Source organism: Haemorhous mexicanus, chromosome 5, assembly GCF_027477595.1.
Source record: "Haemorhous mexicanus isolate bHaeMex1 chromosome 5, bHaeMex1.pri, whole genome shotgun sequence".
Classification (NCBI taxonomy): domain Eukaryota; kingdom Metazoa; phylum Chordata; class Aves; order Passeriformes; family Fringillidae; genus Haemorhous; species Haemorhous mexicanus.
Window position 1 is genome coordinate 36,706,096 of NC_082345.1, and position 13,231 is coordinate 36,719,326.

Sequence of the window (13,231 nt, forward strand, 5' to 3'; positions counted from 1 at the left end):
TTTTGTAATACAAAATAATTAACAAAAGTGGGATGTAAAAATCTATTTTGCATTTTAATAGGGCAACTCATACAACAATAGCTCCACATGGCTTTTTCATATAGTCCCTTCCTTACCCTAGTGAAATTTTAGCTGAACAATGAAGCCTGGGTACAAGTTTCTAGAAGGAACCTGGTTTGGTCCTATCTCGAATAATTTCTTGAGCTCTAAATATGATGGATTTAGGTTTAAAATGTTCACAGCTAAAAATATCTCATTTAAATGTAAGCCTGAGTGCCAAACAACTGAAATTAACTTTCAGTCTCTAAAGGGCTTCAGGTGTGTCTCTATGAAGTGTCATTAGACTATTTATAAAATTCTTTTCCCCACATACAGAAACAAGCCTAAGTGGATTACCTGGAGTCATGTTTGTATTACCAGTTCACAGTTCAGGGTTTGCCTGGCATAAATACTCTAGAAAGTTGATTGAAAGCAAGTAAGATTACAAAACACACATGATTGTGTAACAAGTCTGCTTGCATTTAAAACTCAAAATTGAAAAAACTTCTTAAAACTTACGTAAGAAAACAAGATACAACAGGCAAAACTGCTACCCATAACAAATATCTCACAGTGGTTCCCTCTTCCAGTGTTAAAACAAAGCAAAACCCCAATTACTAATTTTTTTTAAGACATAAATTTTTTTAAAACATAATTTTTTTCTTTGAGACATATTTTGTTTTCAGTCTGTGACGCAGTCTTGAACAAACTCAAGAATTGTTCCCCTTCTCTGTTTTCTCCTCTCTTAGACCCTGGCTTATGGTGATATGAACCATGAATGGATAGGTAACGAATGGCTGCCCAGCCTGGGTTTGCCTCAGTACCGAAGTTATTTCATGGAATGCCTGGTAGATGCGAGGATGTTAGACCACCTGACAAAGAAAGACCTGCGAGTGCACCTCAAAATGGTGGATAGCTTTCATCGGTATGTGGGCATGAAGACTACACCCGTAGAAATGCTTCTGTGTCTGCTCTAGTGCTCAGTGCTGCAGAATAAAAACGAGTTCTGTTGTTTTGGTGTAGAAGAACATACAGAAAAGAGAGGGCTGACTGTCAGAAATCTGAATTCAGAGAGATTCCTTTAGTAACAGCAGCCACATTGCAATTCTGTCTCTAAAAACCAAGATACTGGTACAGATAAATTTTGTAATGAGCAGGGAACATGTAATATATCAATAGACTCCTGACAATACAGAAACAGTAATCATTTAAGTGGTGTGAAGTATCAGAAAGTGCTAGGCTAAGCTTCAAAGCCCTGAGATCTCATAATAATGAAAAGCTATTGTGTGTAGCACATAAAAGCTGTTAACAATACAAGCAATTTGACAGTTTTTGGGTTACCTAGGGATATAGCTAGGAGGCTAAATTGGAAATATGGAAATAAAGGCATTTAAACTTTAGGGAGAATGAGGTTTATGTGACAAGAAATGGATTTCTTTTTAATATAATGTCTGATTTGTCACTTTTTAAAAGCCTGATTTGACAAAACACTTAACGGCTCACAAGGGCTGACCTTTTCAGATCTTTTACTTCTTTTAATGCTTTGGGTTTCTTATGCTAAAACAGTTATTCAAACATACTCATTTTGTTTTTTTCCATTTCATTCCTGAAGTCTGTGGAGTTTTTTTACCCTCTGTTCTCAAGATTTTGTACATGGGTACTATGAAACACCTCATGTGAAGTGCAGGAAATACATCCTACCTATGTTCCCATCTTCAAAATTATCTTTATTAACTCTGTAAATGTTTCTTTTTAAATAACAGAACAAGCTTGCAATATGGAATCATGTGTTTAAAGAGGTTGAATTATGATAGAAAAGAACTGGAAAAGCGAAGAGAAATGAGTCAGCATGAAATAAAAGGTGATAGTTGCTGGGAATGAATACTGGGAATGTTTCTTCTTTTGAAGCTTGACACTCCTAACCCATTGTCATGCCATTTAAGCAAAGCATTTAAGCATGTGCTTTAAGCAAAACTAACATAAGTCCATCTTTCTTCAGAACAAATCCTCTCTCCTTAAATTAGGCACAGTTAAGTATTTTGCTAAATTGAGGCTGCAACTCCGAATGGTGGTTTCACACATACATTTTGCTAAATTGAATTTTGGATATGGATCCTATCTGAACCTCTTTCAGGCTCAGAAGCAGAAGGCCAAACCGTGTGCAGCTCAGTGGGATGTGCTGGGGGCAACACTAAAAAATGGGAGCACTCAGGACCCTATGCCCCAGCTTTTGAAAACCTTTGCTTTTGATTTCTTATGTGAGAATATATCACAGAAAGTGCTGCTTGGAGGGTCCACCACTGAGGCAGTTGATTGGTACACAGGAATAGTTCCTAACAAAACTGGCCTTATTAGAAGATTTCACAGCTGATTCTGAAGATGTTTTTTTCTGTGTAAAGCTCTCTAGAGCAGTTGCAGGCTCACTCCATGGTTCTTTTTATATATAACAATTAGGCTGGCTGGGGTTTTTTCAACTATCAGAAATTAATCCTTTGATTCCCTTGAGCTTTTCCAGCTCTAGTGACTGCAGCAGTTAGCACTTCTCAAGGACAATGCTGATTAGAAGAGCTAAAAAAAAAAAAAGTTGAAGGGCTACAGTGACAGTGTGCATTTTCTCAAGGCACGTTATGGCATGCACTAATGCAAAGACTTTGCCTTGCACATGCAGGCAGCAGTGCCAGTCAGCCCAAGTGGGTCTAGCTGGAGACTGACATAGGGGAATTGGGTATTGGCCTCAAATTCTAGTGTGGATTCAATGCTGGTTCCTTCTAGGACAAGGGTGATAATTCATAGCCTCCTTCACCTCATCATGCATCGGTCAGTTATTCACGGTCCCAGGTGGGATTTGGTCTCTGCCTGCCACTATGTTTCAGCTGATCCTGACCCCAAAAAGCGAGATGCTCTCAGCCAGGTGATGGAGAAATCCTGCTCCCAGAACAGCCACAGCAGCTAGACTCGTAAAGGTTCAGGAATAAGCCTCATTACTTAGTAAAGAAAACTCAGCACTGTGTCTCCCACTTACAACTCCAAAGATCAGTATAAGCAACTTTTTTCTTCATCTTACAGGCAGGGCAGGATACTTTTTCAGAATAGCTGAATCCTCAAAAATGGTTTCCTAGCTCATTTTGTTGCCTTAGCTTTATAGTTGGTATGGACCTTAACAACTCTACCAGCTTTCTGTACTAAAAATAGTTTGTCTCTAAAATAGTGAACTGATCTTTTACTTCATGGCATGTTAGTATGTGAAAGGTGCTGATACATCCCAAAATGTTTAATACAAAACTCACACATGAAACCTTGAGGAATGGATACTTCTCTGGTGCTTTTGCAGTGTAAAATCTTGTCTGCAAATTGAAAAGGTATATATAGGAAGAGGGAGGAATTGCATTATGGAGATCCCCTCTGGAAGCACATTTCTCCTTTGGAAACATTATTACTTGAAGATAATTAATCACATAGAGTTTTTCAATAGGATGTACTAAAGCTATATGAATAGTGCTGGCATTCCTCATGTATGAAATATGCAATAAAGCAGTAAGACATCCACAGTGCATGCACAGCCACACACATGCACCTGTACGATTTGGAAGTTCTCAAGGTATCGGGAGACTGACATGGTGTTATGTCCTTACAGATGTGCTGGTATGGAGCAACGATCGAGTCATACGCTGGATACAAGCCATTGGCCTCCGAGAATATGCAAATAATATTCTAGAAAGTGGTGTACATGGTTCACTTATAGCACTGGATGAAAATTTTGACTACAGCAGTTTAGCTTTATTATTACAGATTCCAACACAAAACACACAGGTAAATTTACTTATGCTAGTTCTGTTCATCTGTACCCATTATTATCTTTTATTCATCTTCAACCATTTTAATTGTTTACTTTGGTATCTCTAGGCACGGCAGATCCTTGAGAGAGAATACAACAACCTTTTAGCACTAGGAACTGAAAGACGACTTGAGGAAGTAATTAATTTTATTTTCAGTATTTATAAAATATCATACTAAAATATTAAAATTAAATTGAATGCATGAGGATATGTTAATTTTCACATTGTTAAAAAGAGTCAGTTACAGCTTAAAAAAAAATATTAGGAATACTCATAAAGGTTTTTAAAGTAACCTCAGCTTGGGTACATATTGGTGTCATCTTGGATGCTAAATTTGACACTGCACTCTTACCTTAAGATGAACATTTTCCAAAGAGGAAGCATGCAGAATGGAGTGGAAATTTTGCTGGCCCGAGCAGGTGGTGGGGGATATGTGTGGGTGGGATGCCTGTGCAGTCAATTCTTTAGGATACTTACACCTTTTTTAAAAATAAAGAAAAAAAGTAGATTTTCAGTTTGTTCTTTATTGCTTTTTTTTTTCCTTTAAAGTTCTTCAAAGTTAATAGAGTGGGATCTGGGGCAGTTATCTAGGAAGAGGAATCTCAAATCCAACTACGGAAATTATTTATCTTAACATAAGAGTCCAGTGCAAAAATGTTTAAGTCTTGGACTTGGGCACATAAGGAGAAATAAAACTTTTAAGGATTTGCTGAAAATGTCAGATGCCTATGAAGTCTGTGCATGCACATGAGTGTTTAATCCTTTTTTAGTACTTTATGTAAGCCTCCTAATGCAGTGATAAATAACTTTCTGTCACTGTGTAAGAAACTTCTATATAGCTGATACTAAACCCCTTGACTATATCGAGCCAAAGATTTAAAAAAAGTTTTTCACCCCAGCATTTAATATTTCTCAAGCTTTTACTTTTACAAGCAAGTGTCAAACACATTACAGTGCCTGGATGCAGTGCAACAGGGCAGGGTAGTTGTTACGGCACAGTTGGCAGTGGTAGAGATAGCACACAGCAGGATGGTTAATCAGAAAGCTTCATTTTGCTTTATCAAACACAACTCTGTGTTGACAGAGCGATGACAAGAACTTCAGGCGCGGCCCGTCCTGGCGACGGCAGTTCCCGCCGCGCGAGGTCCACGGGATCAGCATGATGCCGGGCGCGTCGGAAACGCTGCCCGCCGGATTCCGGCTCACCACCACATCTGGCCAGTCGCGGAAGATGGCGAGTGACGGTACGTGCTCATTTCTGCACTTCCTCCTGGAAAGCACCAGGCTCGTCCCAGCATGCCAAGTTGACTTTTAACGCGTGTCTGTCTCACACCACAATGATTGTGTACATGTAACTAGGGTGAACCGAGTCTGGGAGAGTTGAATTAGGGAATGGAAAAGCACCGACATGGCACATTATTGATTTTTTCAGGTTTGCTTCAGACTGACAGTGTTTATTTAAAATATAAAAAACAGCCGATCTCACTATCCTACAGCTGTAAGGGAAACAATCAAAGACTGGAATTAATTTGCTAACTTTCAGCTGAGACTCAATATATCTGAGCACATTTTTCATCCTATTGGCCTCTCTAGCAGGTGGAGTGCTTTAGAGAACGCAATTAGAAAGTGCTATCACCTTTATTTTCCTATCTTACTTTAAAATTAAATAGCTTAGCCTTGACCATCAAATAATTGAAGTTGCTAACAGTCATCAGCAGATGAGTAGCTAACAAATGCTGAAATTACTATATACCAGTCCTAATCTTCTCTGGAAATCTTTTGATTTCCAAAAGATTTACTAACTCAGAAAGGAGTGGAACATGAACAAGCAGATCATAATTAAAAAGTAAGTAAAATTTAAAAATCATTGTAAGAGAGCAGGCAGAGGAAAGAATTCCCATCACAGCTATCTCTTCAGGTATATGGGAGATAAAGCCAAGTATACTTGCCTGAAGTTCAGAGAAATACTAGTACACAAACTGCCCCATTTAAAATAATGCCATTTATTTAATTTACAAATAGATTTATCTCAAACTTGTAGAGACTTATAGAGATCACATACTGTAACTTGATAATGAACTCTGTATGACAGTATTGCCATCTAAATTCCATTCAAGCCATCTAAATTCCATTAGAGTTTCTCACCCTTTAAAAACAGTACTTCATGGTTGCAGTTACAGATGGAATAATTTACTGGTTGCATCACTGAATGCCATTGACTCCTAGATTCCATGGCACTCCCATAGCCCACATTACTGTAGTATACAAGAACCTTATAAACATTAATGTATTTCATCTTCTACTCATGGTGTGATGTAGAAAATGATATTCCCATTTTACAGATGTGGAACTAAGGCAAAAGGCAGATTCAGTGATTTACTTGAGATTTACTTGAGGTCTTCCAGACAGTTAATTCTTGAACTGGGTATACTGAACGCAGTAGACTTAAAGGGAAGTAATTTTGAAGACCTGCATCTTCACCCAGTATTTGGCTTCATATCTCCCAGCAGTAAAAGCATTAGGAATTACAACAAAATAAAGACAAAATTGAGTTTTAAACTGTATTCCCTTTAGACAGATTCCAACAGTACACCAGCCATGAAGAAGTGCTGAGTTTTGAACTAGACCATGCCCAGATCATGTTAGAGAAAGCCACAGAGCAATTTAACAGCCACCCTTCCAGTGGCAAACAGACTGATACATTTTACTGATGATTCTAAAGAGACTCTGGTTTGTTTCCTTTTTTTTTCCTTCCCAATTTGCAGTTGCTTCATCACGACTGCAGAGGTTAGACAGCTCAACAGTTCGTACATACTCATGCTGACAAGGCCTAGCAAAGAAGCCAGCACTGAATTGTTGTGAGTATTCTCTCGGGGCCATCATGACAGCTCTTTATAACTGCACTACACCCCACATTGTCCAAGCCAACATGGAGCAGAGGACGTAACTAAGGACTCCCTAGGTGGTCATTTGGTCATAACAACAGTCCTAAGCTCAGTCCACAGGACACTACCAACCATATTTTGGGGAGAAGGCACAGGGAATGAACTTACTTTATGAGGACTTGAAAGAGTTCTACTAGGAGCTGGAATGGGGGGCAACACCAGTAAAGCAGAAGAAATTAACTTTTTTTGTTTTGTTTTAATTAAAGCTATGCCTCAATTTAGAACATCGGATAGCTGCATAGACTTATCCGTACAGAAAACCTTGAAAATGTATCTAGTACAGAGATTCCTGCACTTCTCAAATCATTCAGAATTGACAAAGAAAGGATTATCTGAGCTGGATGCAACTTTGGATCAAATTTAGTAGTGGAATTCATGTTAAATTTTTCAGCATATATCTTTTGAGCATGGTTATGAATATCACAGAATCACTTTTCCACAGTTCTGTGGAAATACAGTTTTCTATTTTATCCCAGCTTTTGGAAAAAATACACACATTATGAGTAGTTACATCACTATGGCACCATTTTATGCTAGTATTTTCTCAGTAAAAAAATTTCCATTCAGTTACTTGGGGAATTAAAAGGCGGCTGGAAAAAAAAATCTGAATATCACCACAACCTCATCAGGCATCAGATATGCTTCAAGAGCTGTTGGATATTGTATGCAAGACATGCAAGGATCTGCAAGCAAGTTGCTGGTTTTTTGTTTTGATTCCCAAGACTGGGACAGACTTGGGGCCATCGAGATTTTACTAACTTTGTGTAGGTTCAGAAAATACTTAGCAATAGCAAATGTTAACAGTGGGAAAAGTGGATTGCTCAGGATCCTCCTGATGCCATGAGTCTTACTTCATAGATCTTTGAAAGATTACAAGAGTATAAAATCTTCCTCTTAGTGAAAATGGGAACTTTTTGAGCCACGCCTGAAAAATAAGCTGGGGGGGTGGTGGTTTTTTGTTTGGTTTGGTTTTTCTGAAAAAAGTAAAGTTTAGCAGCTGAATCTACAAAGATGATGATGAAGCACAAACTAGAGAAATGTCTTTATGTGTACGCATGTATAGATTCGAGTATGGTATTGTATTGGTTAAGTCAGTGACAGGACTCTCACAGGGTTCAGTGGTGACAGAAATGGAAGAAAGAAATAAGAACCTTTTCTCCTATGAGCTTCAGAATCTTAGTGTTGGAAGCAATAAAGCATGACCAAGAAGTTCAAACACCAAGCTATCTCTTAGGCCAACAGTAATGGGCCAGGCACTTGAGGTGAGGCTTGAGGAGTGCAACAGAAGCAGAAATGAAAAACTGATATGCTAACAAAAATTAATTTAGGATTATCCAAACCATTTATTTCCACTATATTAAAAATTATATAAAAAGTAGTAAAGCGCAAACAAAAGTAAAGTAGCAGACTTTTCTAGCACTAGATATGTATGGAAGGTATGTATTTTGAGCAAAAAGGTGTGTATTTAAAGTTATACAAGCTATACAAGTTAACTTCAATTTCTATTGGAGTATTAGTAGTGTTTCAAGTATCAGTGGTATGTATCACATCAGTACTTGCTGCTTGTCCACTAGTCTACCAATGACATCCTTTTCTTAAATGCTTGAGTGGTCTATAAGGATATCAAATTTGCATCTACATTGTAAAGGCTAATATATGAGGTTAACTGACAATAATATACTACTATTTCTCTTCTCACTTACCATACACTCCTTTTAGAGAAGGAACAAGATGGTGTGAACTAGAACTTTAGTATATGCACTTACTGTAAGGGCAACTATAAAATGCCATACATGTAATAAACCAAAAAGCAAGTTCAAGTAATTTTGGATTCCAGTACATTATACTGAAAATCAAAACAACATCCCACTCCTCCCCCCAAAAAACAACCATGTAGGGAAAATATTTCCTTCACTATTATATCAAACTTGAAAATTTAAACAAATTACCTGCAGCTCAAGAATGAATGCATAAACAGAAACTGCCCTTAGAGAGAGATATCAGATTGAAGGGCAACAGAGGAGTTTTCAGAATTTTGTCAGCACGGTTCCTGACTAACTGTTTCTTTATGGAAGGAGCTGATTGATACTTGGACAAAAGGGAAGATTATTCATTGCAACATACCTCCTGAAATTTTCCAGATCCATCTTAGAAAGGCTTTTGTAACACCTTGCCTAGACTACATCAGCAGCTGTGATACTCTGGTGAAGTATCTGCGTTCACAGAAGCAAGAACTAAGCAGCAGAGGGGAGGGATAGCTGGACAAGCTGCCACACAATAGCAAGATATAAGGGAGTTTTCCATACAGTAAAGGAGAACATGTCTAGAAAGGGCAGGCCTTAAAGAAAGCAGCAAACAGACTGCACATGGAACAAATGCAGATAGCCTGTGATTACAGCAGGCTGCAGATTCTTGCATTCTGCTACTCTTATCAGAGACATTCTCTTACAGAGACTGTCAAAGGCTTGTCAAAACAGTTTATGCCAACAGAAGTTTGGTACAACTTCACAGAAGCTGTGCCTGGTTCATATGCTTTCAAACTGCATTTCAGGTGGTTTTCTTTGAATATTTGTTGAAACCACAATGAGCTGCCAGAAATCATGTGCAGACATTCTCAGAACACTTATATGAGCTTACTCTGCACAGGCCTTTTTTAGTGCACTTGGTATCAGAAATTTAATAACAATTAAGGCTGCTGGTGCTGGCCATTGGTGCTGGCCAATGTTGCAAAGAAATGTACTACAGAGCACATGGGACCCAGCAAGCTTTCTGCTGTGGTGGCTACATGGGGTGGCCCAGCTGAGCAGCTGCAATGTCTTTACACAGGCAGTGGATTTGGCACTAACATTATCCAAGCTTTTGCAACACTTTTAACTTGTAAAACACTTGTCTTTGCCAAGTCAGAAGGGTCATTCAGGACAGATTTCTTGCCACAGGCTGGAGCAATATAACATATTATATCAACTTTAATTCTAATGAAATACTAAAGGAGATTTGGCAAAATCAGTTACATACTTTACCAATGAAGGGTTCAAAAGAGGATTGTGAAGACAAATGGAAACAGTGTTCCAAAAAGATGTGAATGATAGCTGGAAGCAGCTGGTCCATAGCAAAGAAACCATCAGGGTGAAAAAGGTAAATGCTGTCAAGCTGCAGTGAACTAGGAAGAAGAACCACGAAGTACCTAGTAATGTCTGTACACTGAAAATGTGTTTCACATTGTGTGAAACAGGCAAAGGTCTCCAGATGCAGGAAACTAACCGCAGAGCTGCACCAAAACAGCAGGAAAACAACTGTAAAATAAACGTAAGCAGCAGTCTGTGTTGACTGAGAACAATTAGTAAAAAATTAAAATGAATTCTTAGTAATTCTGTCGCAGATCTAAAATTAAACAAACCCATGCCTCCCACGAATACTCAAAATCCATATTTTAGTAACTTAATTACTAAACTACTTACTTAGTGCTATATTTTCTGTTGTCATTGCACTTTAGACTGAATTAGGATCTTAAAATCTTGCTAATTAATGTTTGTTTTTTTTTTTTTTTTTAGATGTCATCTCTTTCTTCTACTTTACCTGAAGTGCACTACCACTACTTAGGAAAAGAGCATTAAAATTCTCTGCAAGAAGAGGTTAATAGGGAAGAGAACACATAATGTTTATCATGCAAACAGATATGATGTTCCTTTCATGTCTTGGTTAGTTTAAAACGTGAATAAAAAATACCTAAATTACTAAAAAAAAAAAGAAAAACAAAACAATCTCCCCCTTTTCTCTCAGCATCTCTGTCATCAAAAATTTGACAGTAGTGCACATCCAAAGCTTTTATCAAATGAAGCCACTCATCTTTACATTGTTACATCTGTTTTATTGTAAAATACTAGACATTTACGTATTTACTGTGTATGTATTTCTTTTAAAATGTGTAAGTCTTATGTAAATGGATATAAATATGATTTTTTAAAAATGAAATCTATGGTACATGGGGTCTCAGTGCAAACATTTGACAATACAGTGTCAATAATACTGTTTGTATCTTTCCATTCCTCCATTTTTACAGTTTTTGGATTGTAACAGTCAAATTAATATGTTTAGCAGAGTTAGAAGCTTCAACATGTTCCTACTGAGAAAAATCTGTCAATATTTAAAGCTGAACACCTGCCTCTGATGATGTACAACAGAATGACATAACCTGGAACTGAAGCCAAAATGGACCTCTAAAGACAAAATGGAAATGTTAGATACCTACAGAGAAGCACCATGATGGCTCATCTCTTATAAACAAACACGTAAATCCAGAAGAACTGTTTATAAAAAAAAATAAAAAGCAATTTAATAAAACATGATTTGTACAAAAAAACCAAAAACTTTCTTCTATGTTACCTGTGGACCAAGAAGAATCTTGCTTTACCAAGAGCCACCTTTTCGTTCCAGGATCTTCAAACACCAGCCAGCATTGGAAAAGTAAATATAATATTTGCATAGAATCAGATTCTTCTTTCCAGATATATTCAGCAAAGAAAAAGAAAGAAAAAAGAAGCCAACCCCCACCATTTATTCATTCTAACAGGGCATTAGACAGGCTCCTGTCTAATGTTATGCTTTTAGCCAAGATGGCCTTGCTGAGACTTCACAAAAGTCAGTTTTATCAGAGGAAATAACTGAAAGACAGAGCGATTAATATATAGTGTATAAAAGTTTAGAAGAGCAACTATTACCTGCTGTGGCTTTATTTGGTGGTGTTATTGTTGTTTATTCTTTGTTTAAATGGGAAGTTTCAAAGTAAGACCTACTTAATAGTCATTACCTATTTGCTATTTTTCGGCTGCTTGATCTTAGCTCAAGACCTGTCTTTTAGTTATTTCTTTTAGCAGTTTGATCTGCAATGTTTGCACGTACATAAACATTTGTTTTGTCTATTTTTATTTGGCAAACTTCGGTCAATCAGATGGTGAAAGATTTTTCTCCCCCAATGTCAATAAAAAAGAGAATTCAGTGCTATTTGTGTTCATTAGTCTATTAAGTTTGGTACGTAGTAGCATTAAGTTTGGAAACCAGATGCTTCTCACAGCTAAGCATGAGAACATTTTGGCACGAACAGGGATGAGTTAGGATGGAGTTACTGGTGAGAATCTGCCACGAGAGGGAGCACAGATCTTGCTGATGGGTGCAAAGTGCTGGCAGGGGTACAGCACACAACTGGATAAAGTCAGGGCTCTTGTACGCACAGCTCCTTGGACCTGACCAACATTCTTCTCCTCCCTCAGCCTCCTTTTGGATTATTTTAGGGCATATTATCACAAAGTAAAGCAATGCAAACACTCTCACTGTCAGTGGCAGCAATATCATGAGAATAAGCATTCCCTCAAACACCAGCTCTTGTTTTACAGAATTCCTTTTGCAGCCAACACTAAAACTTAGGGGGCAAAGGGGAATTAAGTGTGTTGGGGAAAAGAATGAGCCAGATTTTATGATCAGTGTGGAAGTTGTCCTGCCCCAGGAGTACAGCACACACAAATTATATATTTCACAGTGGAAGAAAACAGACTAGAAGAATTTAAAATAGTATTATTGTGACTTCAGATTTGATTTAAGCATAACATATCAAGCCTCCTAATTCATCCCTCTCTCCCTCACACAAACTGAAGCTCTACAGCTAGAAACAGCAGTTATGTGAAATGTTGCCTACTTGGCTCCAACCCTTTCAGTACACTGAGAATAACTACTACATATGCCGCTTCCAGCCAAAATTCAGCAACTCAATGACCATTCAAATCTACCCGCTTGCTACTTCTCTCTGAAAACAAAATTAAGAAAATCACTGCTGTCCTACCACTTGTTAAACGAGCTTGCTCTTCTTGATGGTGTACCCACCCTTTCTTGGGCTTGGCTAAGACAAAGCATTCTGCAATTGCAGTTCCTCAACAAAAGGCTCTTTTGGAAAACAAAAGTAATGGCCATTAAACAATGTTTTCCCCGTACTGTATTGCTGCAATAAGGTGCCTTTCTTTCTCTAGGTTTTCTGAATGTTGATGCATGAGACATTTGAAATTTTTGGAATTCTTCACATCACCAGCATGGCAGTATAGTGAGCACGTATGAACGCTCTGTCCTCTTTTAAAATACAAGTCTTGATCTGAAATCACTTCTACCAAAACAGAGAGAAAGAAAAAAAAAGCCCACAAGATTTTTTGTTAAAAAGAGAACATTAAAAAAAACCAACAGCTCAGGCTTCCTCAGAAAACAGAAATTATTACAAATATTTTTGTCATGGAGACACCTTAAGAATGTTACCTATTGAAGCTCTTCATAAACAGTTCAGAGGAAAGATAATTGTTTCTTACTAATATTAATGTAAGCACAAAGCCCATCAGAAAGGTAAGTGCATGCCTGAATATCTATTACTAATGC

At 37.7% G+C, this 13,231-nt stretch overlaps 1 protein-coding gene across 1 annotated transcript in view; it reads left to right on the forward strand.

Annotated features, from left to right (window-relative positions):
* Positions 1–11,821, forward strand: part of PPFIA2 (PTPRF interacting protein alpha 2) — a 104,307-nt gene extending 92,486 nt beyond the window's left edge. Inside the window, exons 22-28 of the mRNA XM_059846854.1 lie at positions 789–964; positions 1,803–1,900; positions 3,674–3,849; positions 3,943–4,011; positions 4,960–5,119; positions 6,641–6,733; positions 10,372–11,821. Coding sequence (XP_059702837.1) covers positions 789–964; positions 1,803–1,900; positions 3,674–3,849; positions 3,943–4,011; positions 4,960–5,119; positions 6,641–6,699 — 738 coding nt within the window. The 3' untranslated portion in view covers positions 6,700–6,733; positions 10,372–11,821. The remainder of the gene's footprint in view (positions 1–788; positions 965–1,802; positions 1,901–3,673; positions 3,850–3,942; positions 4,012–4,959; positions 5,120–6,640; positions 6,734–10,371) is intronic.
* Positions 11,822–13,231: the final 1,410 nt, after the last annotated feature.